The sequence below is a fragment of the Saccostrea cucullata genome, unplaced genomic scaffold, assembly GCF_032062105.1.
Source record: "Saccostrea cucullata isolate Sc308-1 unplaced genomic scaffold, CSIRO_AGI_Scuc_v1 ctg21701, whole genome shotgun sequence".
Taxonomy (NCBI): Eukaryota; Metazoa; Mollusca; class Bivalvia; order Ostreida; family Ostreidae; genus Saccostrea; species Saccostrea cuccullata.
The window spans coordinates 1,535-16,881 of NW_026923247.1; the positions used below are offsets into that span (position 1 = coordinate 1,535).

General features: G+C 32.9%; 1 protein-coding gene across 1 annotated transcript; it reads right to left on the reverse strand.

Moving 5' to 3' along the window:
* Positions 1-1,976: 1,976 nt before the first annotated feature.
* On the reverse strand, positions 1,977-14,194 carry LOC134263558 (uncharacterized; the record flags this gene model as incomplete). The annotated part of the gene is given in 2 exon segments (XM_062745938.1): positions 1,977-3,688; positions 12,538-14,194. Coding segments are annotated over 2 exon segments (3,369 nt in total), but the record flags the coding sequence as incomplete, so codon positions are not given.
* Positions 14,195-15,347: the final 1,153 nt, after the last annotated feature.

Sequence of the window (15,347 nt, forward strand, 5' to 3'; positions counted from 1 at the left end):
TATTTTCCCGAAATTGAGCTTTGATTTGCTAAAAAATAACTTGAAAATTGACCATATCAGACATTTGGTACAAAATTGTACATTTTGAAACACATTTTTCTAAAAATGTTCTATGTCTGGGTCTTCTCTCCATGATTTTGAAACGTTACTTGTGTGTATTTTTATTCAAAGAAACGATTATACTTTTTTAAAAAATGGAGAGAAGACCCAGAGACCACGAAAAATGAACTTTTCCCCCCAAAATCCAAATGTGGTGCGTCTTTGTACTTTTAAAGACAATTGAACATGTGTAGCGCTGATAGCTCAGAAAGTTAGGCTACCTGTTCAGTGCACAGGAAGCGAAAAGTTTTTGGTTCGAGCCTGGCATGGGGCGATAATTTTTTTTTTAATTCAGGCAAGCAACCATTTATTTTGTCAGTTTCATTTTATGTACTGATGTATTAAAATTTTGAATTAGATAAATCTTGGTTCAGTTTGGTTCTCAAGCGAAATCAATTCTAATCTTCTATTTTATAATGTACATGTACACGTATCATGCATCTATGCATTAAATATATTTTAGGTTTTATTTTTTTGTGAAATATTACTATGTTATAGTACCCCCTAGAAAAAATTGACATAAATGTTACTATTTCACAATGCCTTTCAAACTAAATGAAAAAAAAAAAACCATGGACGTGTTTGTAAAATCTGACCAGGTATGTTCAGCCAACCAAATCATGGACATTTAAACCATAAATGTTTCGTACAAATGATTCCTGCAGATCACCTGCCAAATGCGCCCATCTTCTTTCAAACAATTTCAAAGTTGCTAAAGAGCATCCGTGGATGAAATGAAGTTAAAATTGTTTAAATGAATGACGTACCTCCCTGGTAGAAGAAATACTGTGAAATCATTCATTTTCGTAAGGGTTAAATTTCGTTATTTTCAAGGTAAATGATACCCATAAATTTATATTCACTACAAAATGTAAAATTCCTTATATTAACTACTCAACATCCTCAAAATCAATTCCCCACAAACTCATATTTTTTTCTCAATCCTCGAAAATTTCACGCCGCGAAATTATTATTTTACATTTCTCAAGAAAAGACAACATAATGTGGGAACATTAAAAAAACGTTATGCACCATTGAGTTAGAAAAGCTTAAACATATGTGGAAGCCTCACGGGGCAGTGTAAAATTCTAATTTTTTTTAATTATGACCCCTTGGGTACGTCAGGGTCACAATAGGTATTTCAAGGAAGAAATATCTGGTTACTTGAGCGTTGTTGCCCTTTTGTTTCTTTTAATAAGAGCCTTAATAGCAAGAAAGGTTATCTTTTTAAATGGCCCATTATGTATATTAAACATGTAAATCAGGATATTTTTTTAAGTATTGCAATTCATGCTTTCAAATGTTTTAAATTAACAAATATTAAAGCACAATAAATTGGTACAATAGTTTCTACTAACTATCTATATTTACATACATGCCTCTATTTAAGGTCAAGATCTAATAAATGCAAGGTGCCTACAGATTTATCAAATTTGAGAAATAAATTCCTTTATTGATGCTTTACAACTTTAGCTTGGTCAAATAAGGTGTTTCGGGGCATAATTTATAGGTAGACAAGATGAAAAACTGTATTTTAAACTGTCATTTTTAATGAAAAATTTAAAAAAAACAGTCATGAATATGGGAGTTTTTTTTCATATTTGACAAAGGAAATGTATCTAGAATGCCTACAGTCTCTCAGAAAACGGTAATTAGTATGTTCATGGCCTCTTCTTTAAATCAATATCAAATTTAATATAGGTATCCGGGTTACTTTTCATATGATTTCAAATTGAATGTCATGAAAGTACCATATTTTCTACATTATTCTGCTAAAGCCGTAAAGTACGGGAAAAAGAAAGCTGAAATTGATTATGACGTCATAATGGATCAAACACCAAAAATTAGTCTAAAGTTATTTACTAGATCTTGACCTTAAAATATTTAATTTTCTTAATCTTTCCTTCATATTCAGCGACAAACAGATAATCACTTTTGTCCACACATATTCCCCATGGATCCCTCAGATCACAGTTATCTATATAACGGAGGAACTGTCCGTCCTGGTCTAGGATGTGGATACAGTGGTTATGGTAGTCTGCTGTCAGGATCTGACTCTGACTGTCTGTTGTGATTCCAAAAGGTTCAAATGGTTCGTTCTTTGTAGTAGAAGGATGACCAGTGTATGTAAATCGGAGTTTTCCAGCCTGATTGACCACCACTACAGCACCAGCTCCCCAGTCAGCCACACAGATATCTAGGTTTCTGTTCTCACTGATGTACTTACTGTAGCTATTTCCTGAATACAGAGGTTTACCCTCCTCATCAAACTGGATTGATTGTTTCTCTGTAAAGCCCGAATAAAGAACAACTTTGGAATGTATGACATTATCCTCCTCCTCCTCCTCCTCCTCCTCCTCCTCCTTCTCCTCCTCCTCCTCCTCATCATCATAATCTTCACTGTACATGGTAACCAGGAGATCACTAGAGGAAGTGACGCAGAGATTGTTAGGTGTCCAGTCCTGTAGTCTGATCACCTCCTCTGTCTGGCCATTCTTTACTTTATTCACTGTCATTGTTTCCCAGTTAGAGTACACTAGATCACCATCACTTGTCAATGCTATATCATATGGCCATTCCCCTGATTTTGTTTTGATTGTCTTTTTAATTGAGCCTTGAATGTTGAAGCATTTCATATCACTGATTTCTCCACTTGTCCAGATTTCTTCTTCACTGAGACAGGTCACACTAAAGAGTTTTTTATACCCAGTATTTATAGTAGTGATTAGTTCTGGCTTATTCAGCAGTTTTCTGGCCGATGTTAGTTTGTAGCCATTTTCATCTATTGTAGTAGATAATGGCGAAACAATTCCAATTAACTTATAAAGCTGTTCTCTGTCTACTGATTGTGGATTAAAAATGGGAAATGATACTTGAATTTTAGGAGGAAGCTTACTGAATTCTTTGTTTCTTGAGCTGTATTCTATACTCAAAGATACTTCATTGGATTCTTCAATCTTCTTCAAGTTGAGCAGAGTTTCTTCAATCAGTGATTGTAATTGTTTTATTTCTTCTGCATATTTCTTCAATATGTTAAGGTGATTTATTTTAAAATCTTCAATTTCTTTCTTCATAGCATTGATGACATTGTCAATTTCTCTGTGCCATTGTTTTCCATGTTCTGTCACTGTTGTTGTAAGTTTCTCATATTCTCCATCTAAGTTAGCTAGCTGTGTTTCTAAATAATTTGCAATTTCTGCATATGTAGGGGAGATAATGTTTTGTAATTCCTCTGTATCTTTTGCAATTTCATTTTTCTTTGAGTTGTAAACTTCTTCAAGGATTAAAAATTTATGTCCTTCGTGTTGCTTCGATGCTGAGCAAAAGGAACAAACAGGAATGTCACATTCCTTGCATTGTAAATCACAGGGTTTGGTTGAATGTGTTGTACACTTTGAATAATTCAATGTTGATTTTCTTTGTTGGAATGGGACAATTTGATGTTTGTTATAGTCATCAGAAATGTGTTCTCCAATACAGGGTTTACAAAGGTTGACATGACAGAAATCACAGTACATCTGCACTATAGCTGTCTCACAAAGGTCACATCTGATCACATCCTGAGCACTGTGTTGGGGGTCCATAGTAACTTAAGTTCTATAAAGAAAATTGTTTAGACATAATTCCTTGTTCATTTAGAATATTTTAAATAAAAACTTACATTTGATTATGCATGCTAATAGTAACACAAATCAAAATTCAAAATTTTTAATACACCATGATATTTGTATGATTAAATTAATTGCATCTGCCTCTGCAAATTCATAGAGTGAATACTGAATACTTGACTTTTCATATTTTAACTCAAAATGCCTTGTGGCAATCGGAATCATCAAAATTGGGCCTTTATTTGTTATCAGTTTATGACATACAGTAATCATACAAAACGAAAGTAGTAAATATAATGCATTAGTTTGTTTACCGTTGTAGCAGGAAAAATCCTTCACAACACTGGATGTCAGCAATTAAGTTGTTTTATCTACTTCTCTAACATATCTCTTATTGGACTGTCTACAATATTGTTTCACAACGGAGGTTGGCAAATCAACCCCATATTTATATAAGACGTGTTGAATCTTGTGACTCAAGTTCAAGGTTGAAAATTAGAGTTGTCTTTCTTCCATTGTACCCTTTGGTGTTGACCATATTAAAATCCTATCAAATAAAATTTGCCAGGCCTAGTACATAAATTATAGATCCTCGTGCAACTGATCAGAAAAATGGGGTAAATGATTTTAACATTTGTCTACTTGTATTTATCTATTCGAATTCTTCTTTTTTTTGTTGCGCTTACAAGAGAAGACAACTTTGTATACCAATAGCTTATCCAATCGTAGAATCAAAATTTCTTTAAAGCGGGCAATTGCTATAGCTTGAAGCTACAATAAATGCAAAACTGAAGAACTGTATTAATCAGACTTTAATTCGCAAGAACTTTATCTTCGGGAAAATACGATTCAATTCTCGCGTTTATTTTAAATGGCATAGAAAAGGCTAAGACCATCATGCTTTAAAATTTTCACTCGCTCCTTAATTCCTCTCTTGCTAAAATAATTTGTTGCTAATATTTGGTGATCTACAGTATCTAAATGATTGGGGGGTAGGGAGTCTCATAGTAAGTCAGGATATCAAAGTACATGTACCTTAATTACTATCTCTTACCATAGTAATTTTTCGTTAGGGGTATTGTACCCTATGTCCTTATTCATAAAATCATTTCAAAGGTAGAAAAATATTTCGCCTAACCCTCATTTTTCTATTATAAGGGAATTTTAAAATGTAAATTTTCTTAAAGAAAAGATTATCAGTTTTTTTTTCTTTTTTTTTAATAAAAAAATAAATCACACCTACGTTGGAGCTTTGGACTCAAAACTGTGGTTTGCAACAATGGTATATATCATACATTGTAGTTTTTAACAAATTATTATTACAGTAATCATGTATAAACTGTGTTTTAATCTTTATTTGACTGATCACACATTGTCCTATGTCCCTCTGTCCATAAACTTTTTTTTCGATTTTTTCTAAAAGCATATATCTGTATGTGGGCCTAGTTATATCATTCCAAATGTTATATATTTGCATACCGTGGTGGGAAAATTATTCCAAAGTTTTGTAAACATACATGTGGTGTCTTGACGTTTTGAAGTGACAATGGATAAAAGGCAGCTTTGATTTTGTATCATGTCTTTGTATATAGAATGTCTTGGGTAATACATGCATGTGTATCTTTACTTGGTAAGGTTACATTTTGTTTGGTAATGCAGGCAATATGAATCAATTTTTAGCCGGGCTTATTGCTCAAAGAGCAATTGCCAGCTTATGTGATCCTGTTCAAGGCAGGATGTTAACCCAATAGTCGCCATTTTAAAGTTACGTGCAAAAATATAGTTCTTACTCTCAACCGCTTTTGAGATAATACTAACGCTAAATAAAGCAACAAAAATGAAACGAAGTTTTATCTATAAAAAACATTTGTAGTAATGAATTTGAAAACTTCATAAGTCAAAGAACATAGTTCATTAGCGTTAGGATTTTTGATAATCAGTGTTACCGTAGTTCTCTACACATACGAGGTATAGCAGGAGAGGGAACCAGACTGGCCTGTTTGTTTACATTCAGCTGCGGTACCAGATTAATTCTGATTCCGACAAAATCGGACCGTGGTATTAGAATTGAAAAACTCACTATCAGTGTCTTATCATTAATATTGATAGTTTTAATATAATTTTTCATTAGAACATAAACGTGATTCATGTAAGAAATCCATTCTGCTCTGTAAATGAGCCCGGCTCTCTGTACTTCTGAGTACTTTGATTCACACTTGTATTTATGTGCATGGATTCAATTTCTATGAATTTCATTTTTTATAATTATATATTTATATCAGTTAAAAACGTATTTCAATTTTGTGTGAATATTGATTGACCATGCAAGGTGCCTAATTTTTATTACAGACTTACAACGACATATCTGAAGTTATCCAGAAATAAAAAAGTTAATGTTAGAAATGAAACTATTAGAATATGATCCTCTTGCTTTTGTTTAAAAAGGAAATGAAAAAATAAAACCCTTCAAATTCAAAGGGACAGATCTCTGATGAAAATGTTTCACCTATAAAAAAAATCTTACTTTATTTCTTAATCCTTAGAATAAATGTTAAAGGTATATCTTTTATCAAAACTATCAACATTAAATTCATACAATTAATATTCTAAATTCGGGCATACAACTAAAGATTCATAGTAAGAGGTAACACTGTATGTCAAGATCACATGATAGCAGTAAAAAATCTTCTGAGAAATGGCACCTGATCCCACCTCTGCTGTTTTAGAGGTCCATGTTTGCTCTTCTCTTGATTTCTATTGTGTAATGGACTTTTTTACTGATTAATGTTAGTTATCACCATACAGTGTATATAGTTCATGCAAAGTCCATCATTGTATGAAACTCACATCTAGTGCAGGTTTCTGATCGTACAAATTATGGACCCTGGAGGACTAGAGTTGATTACGAGTAACATGTCCAAGTAAGTCATTTTGATAAGTTGACATTAACTACAAAGTTGATTGTAAGTATTGATTCCAGTTTGTTTAAGTACAAATCCTGGGCTTAGGGTAAGGGTGCAATGTGAAGGGGGGGGGGTAATTTACCTAAATCCCTTTTTATTTGTATACTTCAGTTTAGGATGTCTGCTGATGCTAGTGCTGTTAATGTAGCGGCAGTAGAAGAAAATGTGCCATAAAGATTCCTGTAAAGTTATGTTTATTAAGTGCATAAGTGCACTTGTGTTCATTCGGTAAATTAAATGTGAATGCACATCAATACAATTGTTATGTATGGTGTCGATATTCATGTATTGTAAGAATTAAAAGAATTGTATATTGTCTACTACAAAACTAGAAGATTAGTCCTTATTTCCACATAAATACTAGTAATATATATTTTGTGTAATATGTAACATGGACATATATATTCAAAATACTGTTCATATATATTTAACGAGTTTAAGTGTATTAAAAAACACAGTTTGGGACAAGTAGTGATGAATATATTTGGACCAGTGATATCATATTTTGCTGTTTTTATGTATTATACAACTTTAAATCATTTTTCTTGGTATATTTTCAAATTTGTAGATGGAGGGTTGAGACGTCAATTTAAAATCACTTTTTGTCGAGTCATATTTTCATAGTTTGAGAAAAAATATTTGTTCGAGAAACTTTTATTTCATGGTTGAAGAATTTAAGACACGCCATACCTTATTCTTGAATTTAAATATTCGAGGAGGGCATGAATTTGTGTTTCTCCATACCTTTAAAATATTACATCCCCATGAAAATTAAAAGATTCCATCACTAAATGTCATATATTTTAAATCTTTTATAAGATAGATTACTTAGAAAACAGTGCTCAGTATTCACAGATTTCATAGAATGAAATATTGACAATATTCAATCACTAAAATGCAGCTATTTAATTCATCCCCCTATAAAACGTAACAATATCTTTAAACGTCATTTCTGGAGTCATGAAATATCATTTTGATTATGAGTGTGGGAGTTTTATTTCAATAAGATAAGAATTGTTGCGTTTTTTTCTATAGAAATTTTGATAATTGCCATCTGATTTCTTTCCTCACAGTTATTATATATGTGAGCATTTTTAGATTCATGTTCAAGCTTTGATTATATTGTTTAGACAAATATTTTGATATTTTCTGTATACTAGATTTTAAATTTCTTATAAATCAGGAGAAAGGTTCAAAAGATGTTTGTTAGAAAGAAGTCGGTTCACTTTATGCATAAAATGGCCCTGTAGATATACCAATTAATGGATCAACACTTGATTTTCTATTTGAAGCATTAAAATATAATAAAGACTTCGTGCTTTCATATCCTATTCAAAAAACTTCTCCTCAAAGTCCAGGTATTGGAGAATTGGCTTTATGAAATTGCAATGTTCTTGAATGTTTAGGTAAACAGGTATAATTGAGTACTTTCAGTGAAGAAAAATAATATGAGCGCACCCTCTGATCTAAAAAATAAAACATGTCCATGAATCCTCAGAAACAGTTCTATCATTTACTAGTTGCATATTTTAGATCAGAGGTTGCGCTCTATATCAAATAACAAAAAATAACTTTAAAAATAGGCCGTTTTTGTAGACTTTTTCGGAATATGAGGAAATTGACGCATTTCGTGACGTCATAATGCATTGACTAGTCAGAAAATGACGTCATTTTTATAGGATCGCAGTCATCAAAGATCTAAGTGATATTTTAATGCATTGTTATCCATCACTATGCAGTTTCAGTTTTTCAGAAATTCACAGGGCCAAATAAGGCAAAAGTGAACCTTGTTCTTTGTTCTATAAAAGTACATTTCCTCAGTCTTGCAGTTTGATCTATGATGAATTGAACAGTTAGAACTTTAAATTTTGTCTTATAGACGAAGATTTTACTGTTCTTGATATTTTTTAAAAATGAATTTTATTTTTTTTTTTACTGTTCTTTTTACTACAATAAGGATTTTAAAGCTAATTACGAACTGCTGTTGCACCCGTGTAGAGGTTTTATTTTTATAATAATACATGTAAATGTAGATATATGACAGATATGTCAGTTTTATTTAGGTCATTATACATGTACTTGACACTGTGAATATACACGAAATTTATGGTGTAACAATTTAAAGTATGTTTTAATGTAGGAAGATGATATAATTTCTATATATACGAGGGTTGATCCAAAAGTTCGTGGAATTTTCTTCATAGCTTATTTATTTTTAAGTGAAATTGGTTGAAAAATACAGTTAAGAATATAGACACTTGTTGAATATTTTGATTGATTGATCGTATACTGTTTAACGCCCCTCTCCAGAATATTTCACTGATATGGAGACGTCACCATTGCCAATGAAGGGCTGCAAATTTAGGCCTATGCTCGGCACTTACGGCCTTTGAGCAGGGAAGAATCTTTATCGTGCCACACCTGCTGTGACACGGGGCCTCGGTTTATACGGTCTCTTCCGAAGGACCGCCCCATTTGGTCGCCTTTTACGACAAGCAAAGGGGTACTGAGGACCTATTCTAACACGAATATTTTGAATGATAAAACATTTTAAATATTTATGACAGTAACTCTATGGAAGTTGCCATAGAAACGGTTGTTTGGATATACGCGTTTATTACCTTTTTATTTCTTAAAACGTGAAATGAGAATTAAACCGCCCTTTGTGGTATATAAAACAAAATTTATGTCATTATTACGATTGCTTGATCTTTTATAAACCTTTATATGAGAGTTTTACTGATTTACTGGATATTTAGCTTATTAGTTGAAAATGTATTGTTCATTTTCAAGTTGTTAGACGACATCAATTTCGGTAAAGTCATTAGTTTTGTGAAAATCCCGGAATCACTCTATCTTAAAGGCGTATGTTATCGGCATAGGTTGGGGAAAATTTCATTTACAGTGGACCCTCATTTATCCGGACGCTTTGGTTCCCAGTCAATTTGTCCGGATATGTGAAGCATCCGGATATCTGAATCACCAGTTAAACAAGACAAAATAACATTTAAAAATTTCGTTCCGATGAAAAATCGTCCAGATACTGAAGCATCCGGATATCTGGCGTCCGGATATCTGAAGGTCCACTGTAATTAATAGTTTTCAAGTGTCATGAGAATTTCAAGATAAACAGACTTTTCATGGACGTTGATTAAAGGCGTGGCCGCTTTTTGGAGGTTATGTTTTAAGTGTTTATCCCCCTTGACAAATTACAGAGGCTGGGGGGTGGCAGCCATTTTTAGACTCTTTCAATCTCCTTTAAAAGGAGAGCTCCATATACAGATATACAAAAATGATCAAATTTTAAAACAAAAATGTATTAATTTTTTCTTTGCCAAATAATAGTTGACAGCTAAAGATACCGTATCTAAAAAAATTAATTGGTGGTTAATTTGGGATTATTTTGTTGACCCACCAGCCTCCTTAAACGTGTCAATGGACGTTGTCGGCTGACGTACGGTTCTTGACATTGCTACTGAAATTGGAACATAATATAAAAAGATGGGAGGATTTTGCAATATAAGTAAAAAATGAAGATCACTTTGTGCGAGAAGATACCCATGAAGGCTTTTCTTGAGAAAAAAAAATGGAGAAAAGGGCAGCATTTTGTAGAATTACGTTTTCGAATTGGACATAAGTGTGAGATGCTTCTATAACGTGACGTGATATATCTGACTTGACGTTTCGTCGAAGTCTCCCCCAGGTTTTACAACTATCCATTTTCAGAAAGCTCGTGTGACCTTTTCGGTGATTGGAAAATTTTCCAATATTGTTACATTATGACTCTATATTGTAAATATGCATGTTGTTTGCTTTCATCAAATCACGATAAAAGTTTAAAAAGAAATTCCACGAACTTTTGGATCAACATTCGTATATAACCGGTGAAGAATGTTTCAATCCGATTCATATGATATTGCATATAATGTTTTTTTCTTGTAACTTACATGTTTGTTATGGAAATTAGCCATTAAACCATTAATAAATCAAATGATTCAGTGCTTTGCTTTATTATTTCTATTTGCTTACATTGTCTGAAAACTCTAGTGAGCTTTAATAAGCACCCGCTGTCCGCCCCTTTCTCGGTAAACTTTCACATTGTCAACCACTGTGGACCTATTTTCAACCGGAGTTGCTACAGAGCATCCTTGGATGACAGGAAGTTAAAATTTTTAAAATGAAGGACCTACCCCCTTTCACATTTAGATACTGTGAAATCACTAATTTTCCGAGGGGTAAAATTTTCGTTGTTTTGGGTACAATGATATCCATGAATTTATATTTACTACGAAATGTAAAATTCTTTATATTAACTACTCAACCCTTCTATATCCTGAAAATACAATCCCTAATCCCATATTTTTTTTTCTCAATCCATAAAAATTTGATGCAACGAAAATGTGAATTTACAGATATCAAGAAAAGACAAAAACAGGGTGGGGACATTAAAAATCTTTGAAAACCACTGAGTCAGAAAAGCTGAAATGTATGAGGAAGAATCCTGCGGTAGTGTAAAATTCTAAATTTTTCAAATCATGCCCCCGGGGGGGGGGGGGGGGTACGGGTACAATAGCTGTTTCAAGGAGGAAAATATTGTTACTAATATGAGCTTTGTTGCCCGGGAGCCTTTTCTACGCAGCACAGTTAAGGTTACAAAAAGGAGGCGGAGCCTAATTTGTACGGGAAAACTTTACTATGACATCATACACAATATACGTCATACAACATTTCTTGAAAATTCCACAAAATGAGTTTATCTGCTAATTTAACCAGTAAGAAATCATCAAACTACATAAAAACTTACTACAGTGTGTTGTTTTGTCGTTAGTTAAATCCCACATAACAAGTTATAAACAAGGCACTGATCGCAATACACTTGTCAATATGACGTCATTTCTTACAACGTGACGTAGTTTGTATGCAGTGAGAGACAGATCAAGTAATATTTTCTCAACAAAATTTGTATTCTCTTATTAAAAAAAATATTATTTACAGATATTCTATGGGACAATAACTTAATTTAATGTCTTCTTCGCTATTTTATTAATATATTTTCTGTACATTACGTATTTAATTGGCACTGCCGTACATTTATATGCAAGTTCATCGGAGGGTAATGTGGGGGGGGGGGGGGTCTTAATAAATCGATCTTGTGCAAGGGCATACACTCTATGGAACAAAGTAAGCTTTTACATTTCAAGCATAGAACTAATAAGGTATCTGAAAAGTGCTGCGATCCTGATGAAATCTTAAAAACAATATAATTATATCAGTATTTCATGCCGCTGACTAGCAAAAAATATAGCATTCGGTCATACAAGTATAATTTTAACAATAAAATTACAGAATTTAGACAGGATCGCAGCATTTTTTAGAAACTACGATACATGTTTAAAATATTTATATACTAAACTTGGAAATTTAACTTGGTTATGCCCTTGCACTAGTGATATTTATATGCAACATCAATACTTCAAGTCAATGTGTTAAAATCGCGTGACTGCCGCATCACGTGACTAGTCTAAATATAAAATATAATTGTCCTCGATATGTAGTTATTAAGCATAATTACAATTATCCGATATGAATAATATACTAAAAATAATCGCCATCCCGAATACGAATACATTTTTAAATACAAAATTTAGCCGATATTTCCATTGCGCACCTTAACTGTACTGCGTAAGATCTATTTAATACAGATAATCTGATTTATTGGCCCAATCTACACATGTAAGACAGGATATATTTTGTACTATTGTATTTCATGATTTTAAAGACTATATCTTTAATTAAAGATTTTGTTAAAGCACATTAAAAGGGTACAATAGTTTCTACATACAATTTACATACATATACATGCCTCTATTTAAAATATTTGATTTTCTTAATCTTTCCTCCATACTCAGCAACAAACAGATTGTCACTTTTGTCCACACATAAACCATATGGATTCTTCAGATCACAGTTATCTATATAACGGAGGAACTGTCCGTCCTGGTCTAGGATGTGGATAGAGTGGTTATTACGGTCTGATGTCAGAATCTGACTCTGGATGTCTGTTGTGATGCCATGGGGCATAAATGGTTTGTTTTTTGTAGAAAAAGGATGACCAGTGTATCTAAATCTGAGTTTACCAACCTGATTGACCACCACTACAGCGCCAGCTTTATTGTCACACACACAGATTTCCATGTTTCTGTTCTCACTGATGTACTTAATGTAGTTATTTCCTTAATACAGAGGTTCACCCTCATCATCAAACTGGATTGTTTGTTTCTCCGTGAAGCCTGAGTAATGGACAACTTTAGATTGTGTTTTATCTTCATCACAATCATCACTGTACATGATAACCAGGAGATCACCAGAAGAAGTGACACAGAGTGTACTAGGTGTCCAGTCCTGTAGTCTGATCACCTCCTCTATCTGTCCATTCTTCACATTATTCACAGTCCCTGTTGTCCCATCAGAGTACACTAGATCTCCATCACTTGTCACTGCTATATCATTTGTCTGTTCCCCTGATTTTGTTTTGATTGTCTTTATAAGTAAACCTTGAATGTTAAAGCATTTCATATCACTGACTTTTCCACTTGTCCAGATTTTTTCTTCACTGAGACAGGTAATATTACGGAGTTTTTCATAACCAGTATCCATAGTAGTGATAAGTTCTGGTTCTTCCAGCAATTCTCTGGTTGATGTCCCTGGTGTCTGCAGTACGTAGTCATTTTCATCTGTCGTAGTAGATAAAGGTGAAAGAATTCCAAACAACTTAAAAAGTTGTTCTATGTCTACTGGCTTTGGATTAAACTTGGGAAGTGATACTTGAATTTTAAGAGGAAGCTCGCTGAATTCTTTGTTTCCTGAGCTGTATTCTATGGTCATGGACACTTCGTTGGATTCTTCAATTTTCTTCAAGTTAAGTAGAGATTCTTCAATAAGAGATTGTAATTGTTTGATTTCTTCTGCAGTTTTCTTTAGAATGTCAAGGTGTTTTGTTTTAAAATCTTCAATTTCTTTTTTCATGGCATTGATGACATTGTCAATTTTTCTGTGCCATTGTTTCCCATGTTCTGTCACTGCTGTTGTAAGTTTCTCATATTCTCCATCCAAGTCAGCTATCTGTGTTTCTACATCATTTGTAATTTCTTTATATGTAGGGGAGATAATGTTTTGTAACTCCTCTGTGTCTTTTGCAATTTCATTTTTCTTTGAGTTGTAAACTTCTTCAAGGATTGAAAATTTGTGTCCTTCATGCAGCTGTAATGCTGAACAAAAGGCACAAATAGAAATGTCACATTACTTGCATTGTAATTCATAGGTTTTTGTTGGATGTGGATAAATCAAGGTGGATTTTCTGTGTTGAAATGGGACAATTTTATGTTTGTCATATTCATCAGCAATGTGTTCTTCGATACAGGGTTTACAAAGGTTGACATGACAGAAATCACAGTACATCTGTACTATAGCTGTCTCACAAAGGTCACATCGGACCACATCTTGGGCGCTTTGCTGGGGCTCCATAATACAGTAAAACTCGGTTACTGTGGTTTCATCAATATTCGTTTAGCACCAATTTTCGTGGATTTCGTTGTTAAGCAGATCCACGAATTCAAATGTTCATTGAATTATGAAATATGACATTGATTTGTATAGTCAATGCTTTTGTCCACGAAATTACGTATCCTCGAAAACGTCTGTTTTACAAAATCCACGGAAATTGATGAAACCACAGTACAAAGAAATTACTTCGTTATATCCGTAATTCGTTATATCCGTATAAGAAATATATTAGATTTATATAGTTGGGGATCAAAAATGACTTCGCTATATCCGTGAATTCGCAATATCCGTGTTCGTACTAACCGAGTTTTACTGTATAATTATGTGGCTTAAAAATCTATTATGAGAATTGTTAAGATATAATTCATTGTTTATTTATATTTAAATAGAAATTCTTATACTTTGTTAAGTGTATTTTAATATGAAAATAAATTTAAATTCAATCCATTAAAGGGTTTTCTTTAAATCGTACACCATATATGATGTGTAATTAAATTAACCGCTCCTCCACATCTATGGAGTGAATTGAATTCTTGACTTTGCATATTTTAACTCAGAATGTCACGTGGCAATCAGAAGTAGGCCTTTATTTGTTTATGACAAACAGTAATCTTTCAAACCGAAAGTAATGAATATAAGTTTTTTACCGTTATAACGGAGAAAATATCCTGTGAAGATCACCTTTTATCTCTTTTCATAGACTTCATTAACATATTTCTCTTTTAGATCGAGACTGTGACTGCCATAATTTTGTTGTACAGCGGGTGATTCCCATTCTAATGACACAAGATGTCTGAAATCATGTGACTTAAGATAAAGATTGTAAATAAGAGTTATCTTTCTTACATTACATCCTATAAGAACCCACCAATTTAGGCCTTTAACAAAAATCAAAACCTCGTCCATCTGATCAGGAAAATCAGATTATTGATTTCTAATCTTTGTCTACTTGTATTTAGATATTGGATTCTTCTTTTTTGTTGTGGTTTAACTTACAAGAGAAAAAACTCTTTCTCTTTAGATTACGCCGATAGCCTACTCAATGGCTAGAACCAAACGTTCTAAAAATGGGCAATAGGTTGAAGATACAATAAATGATAAACTTCTTAATCAC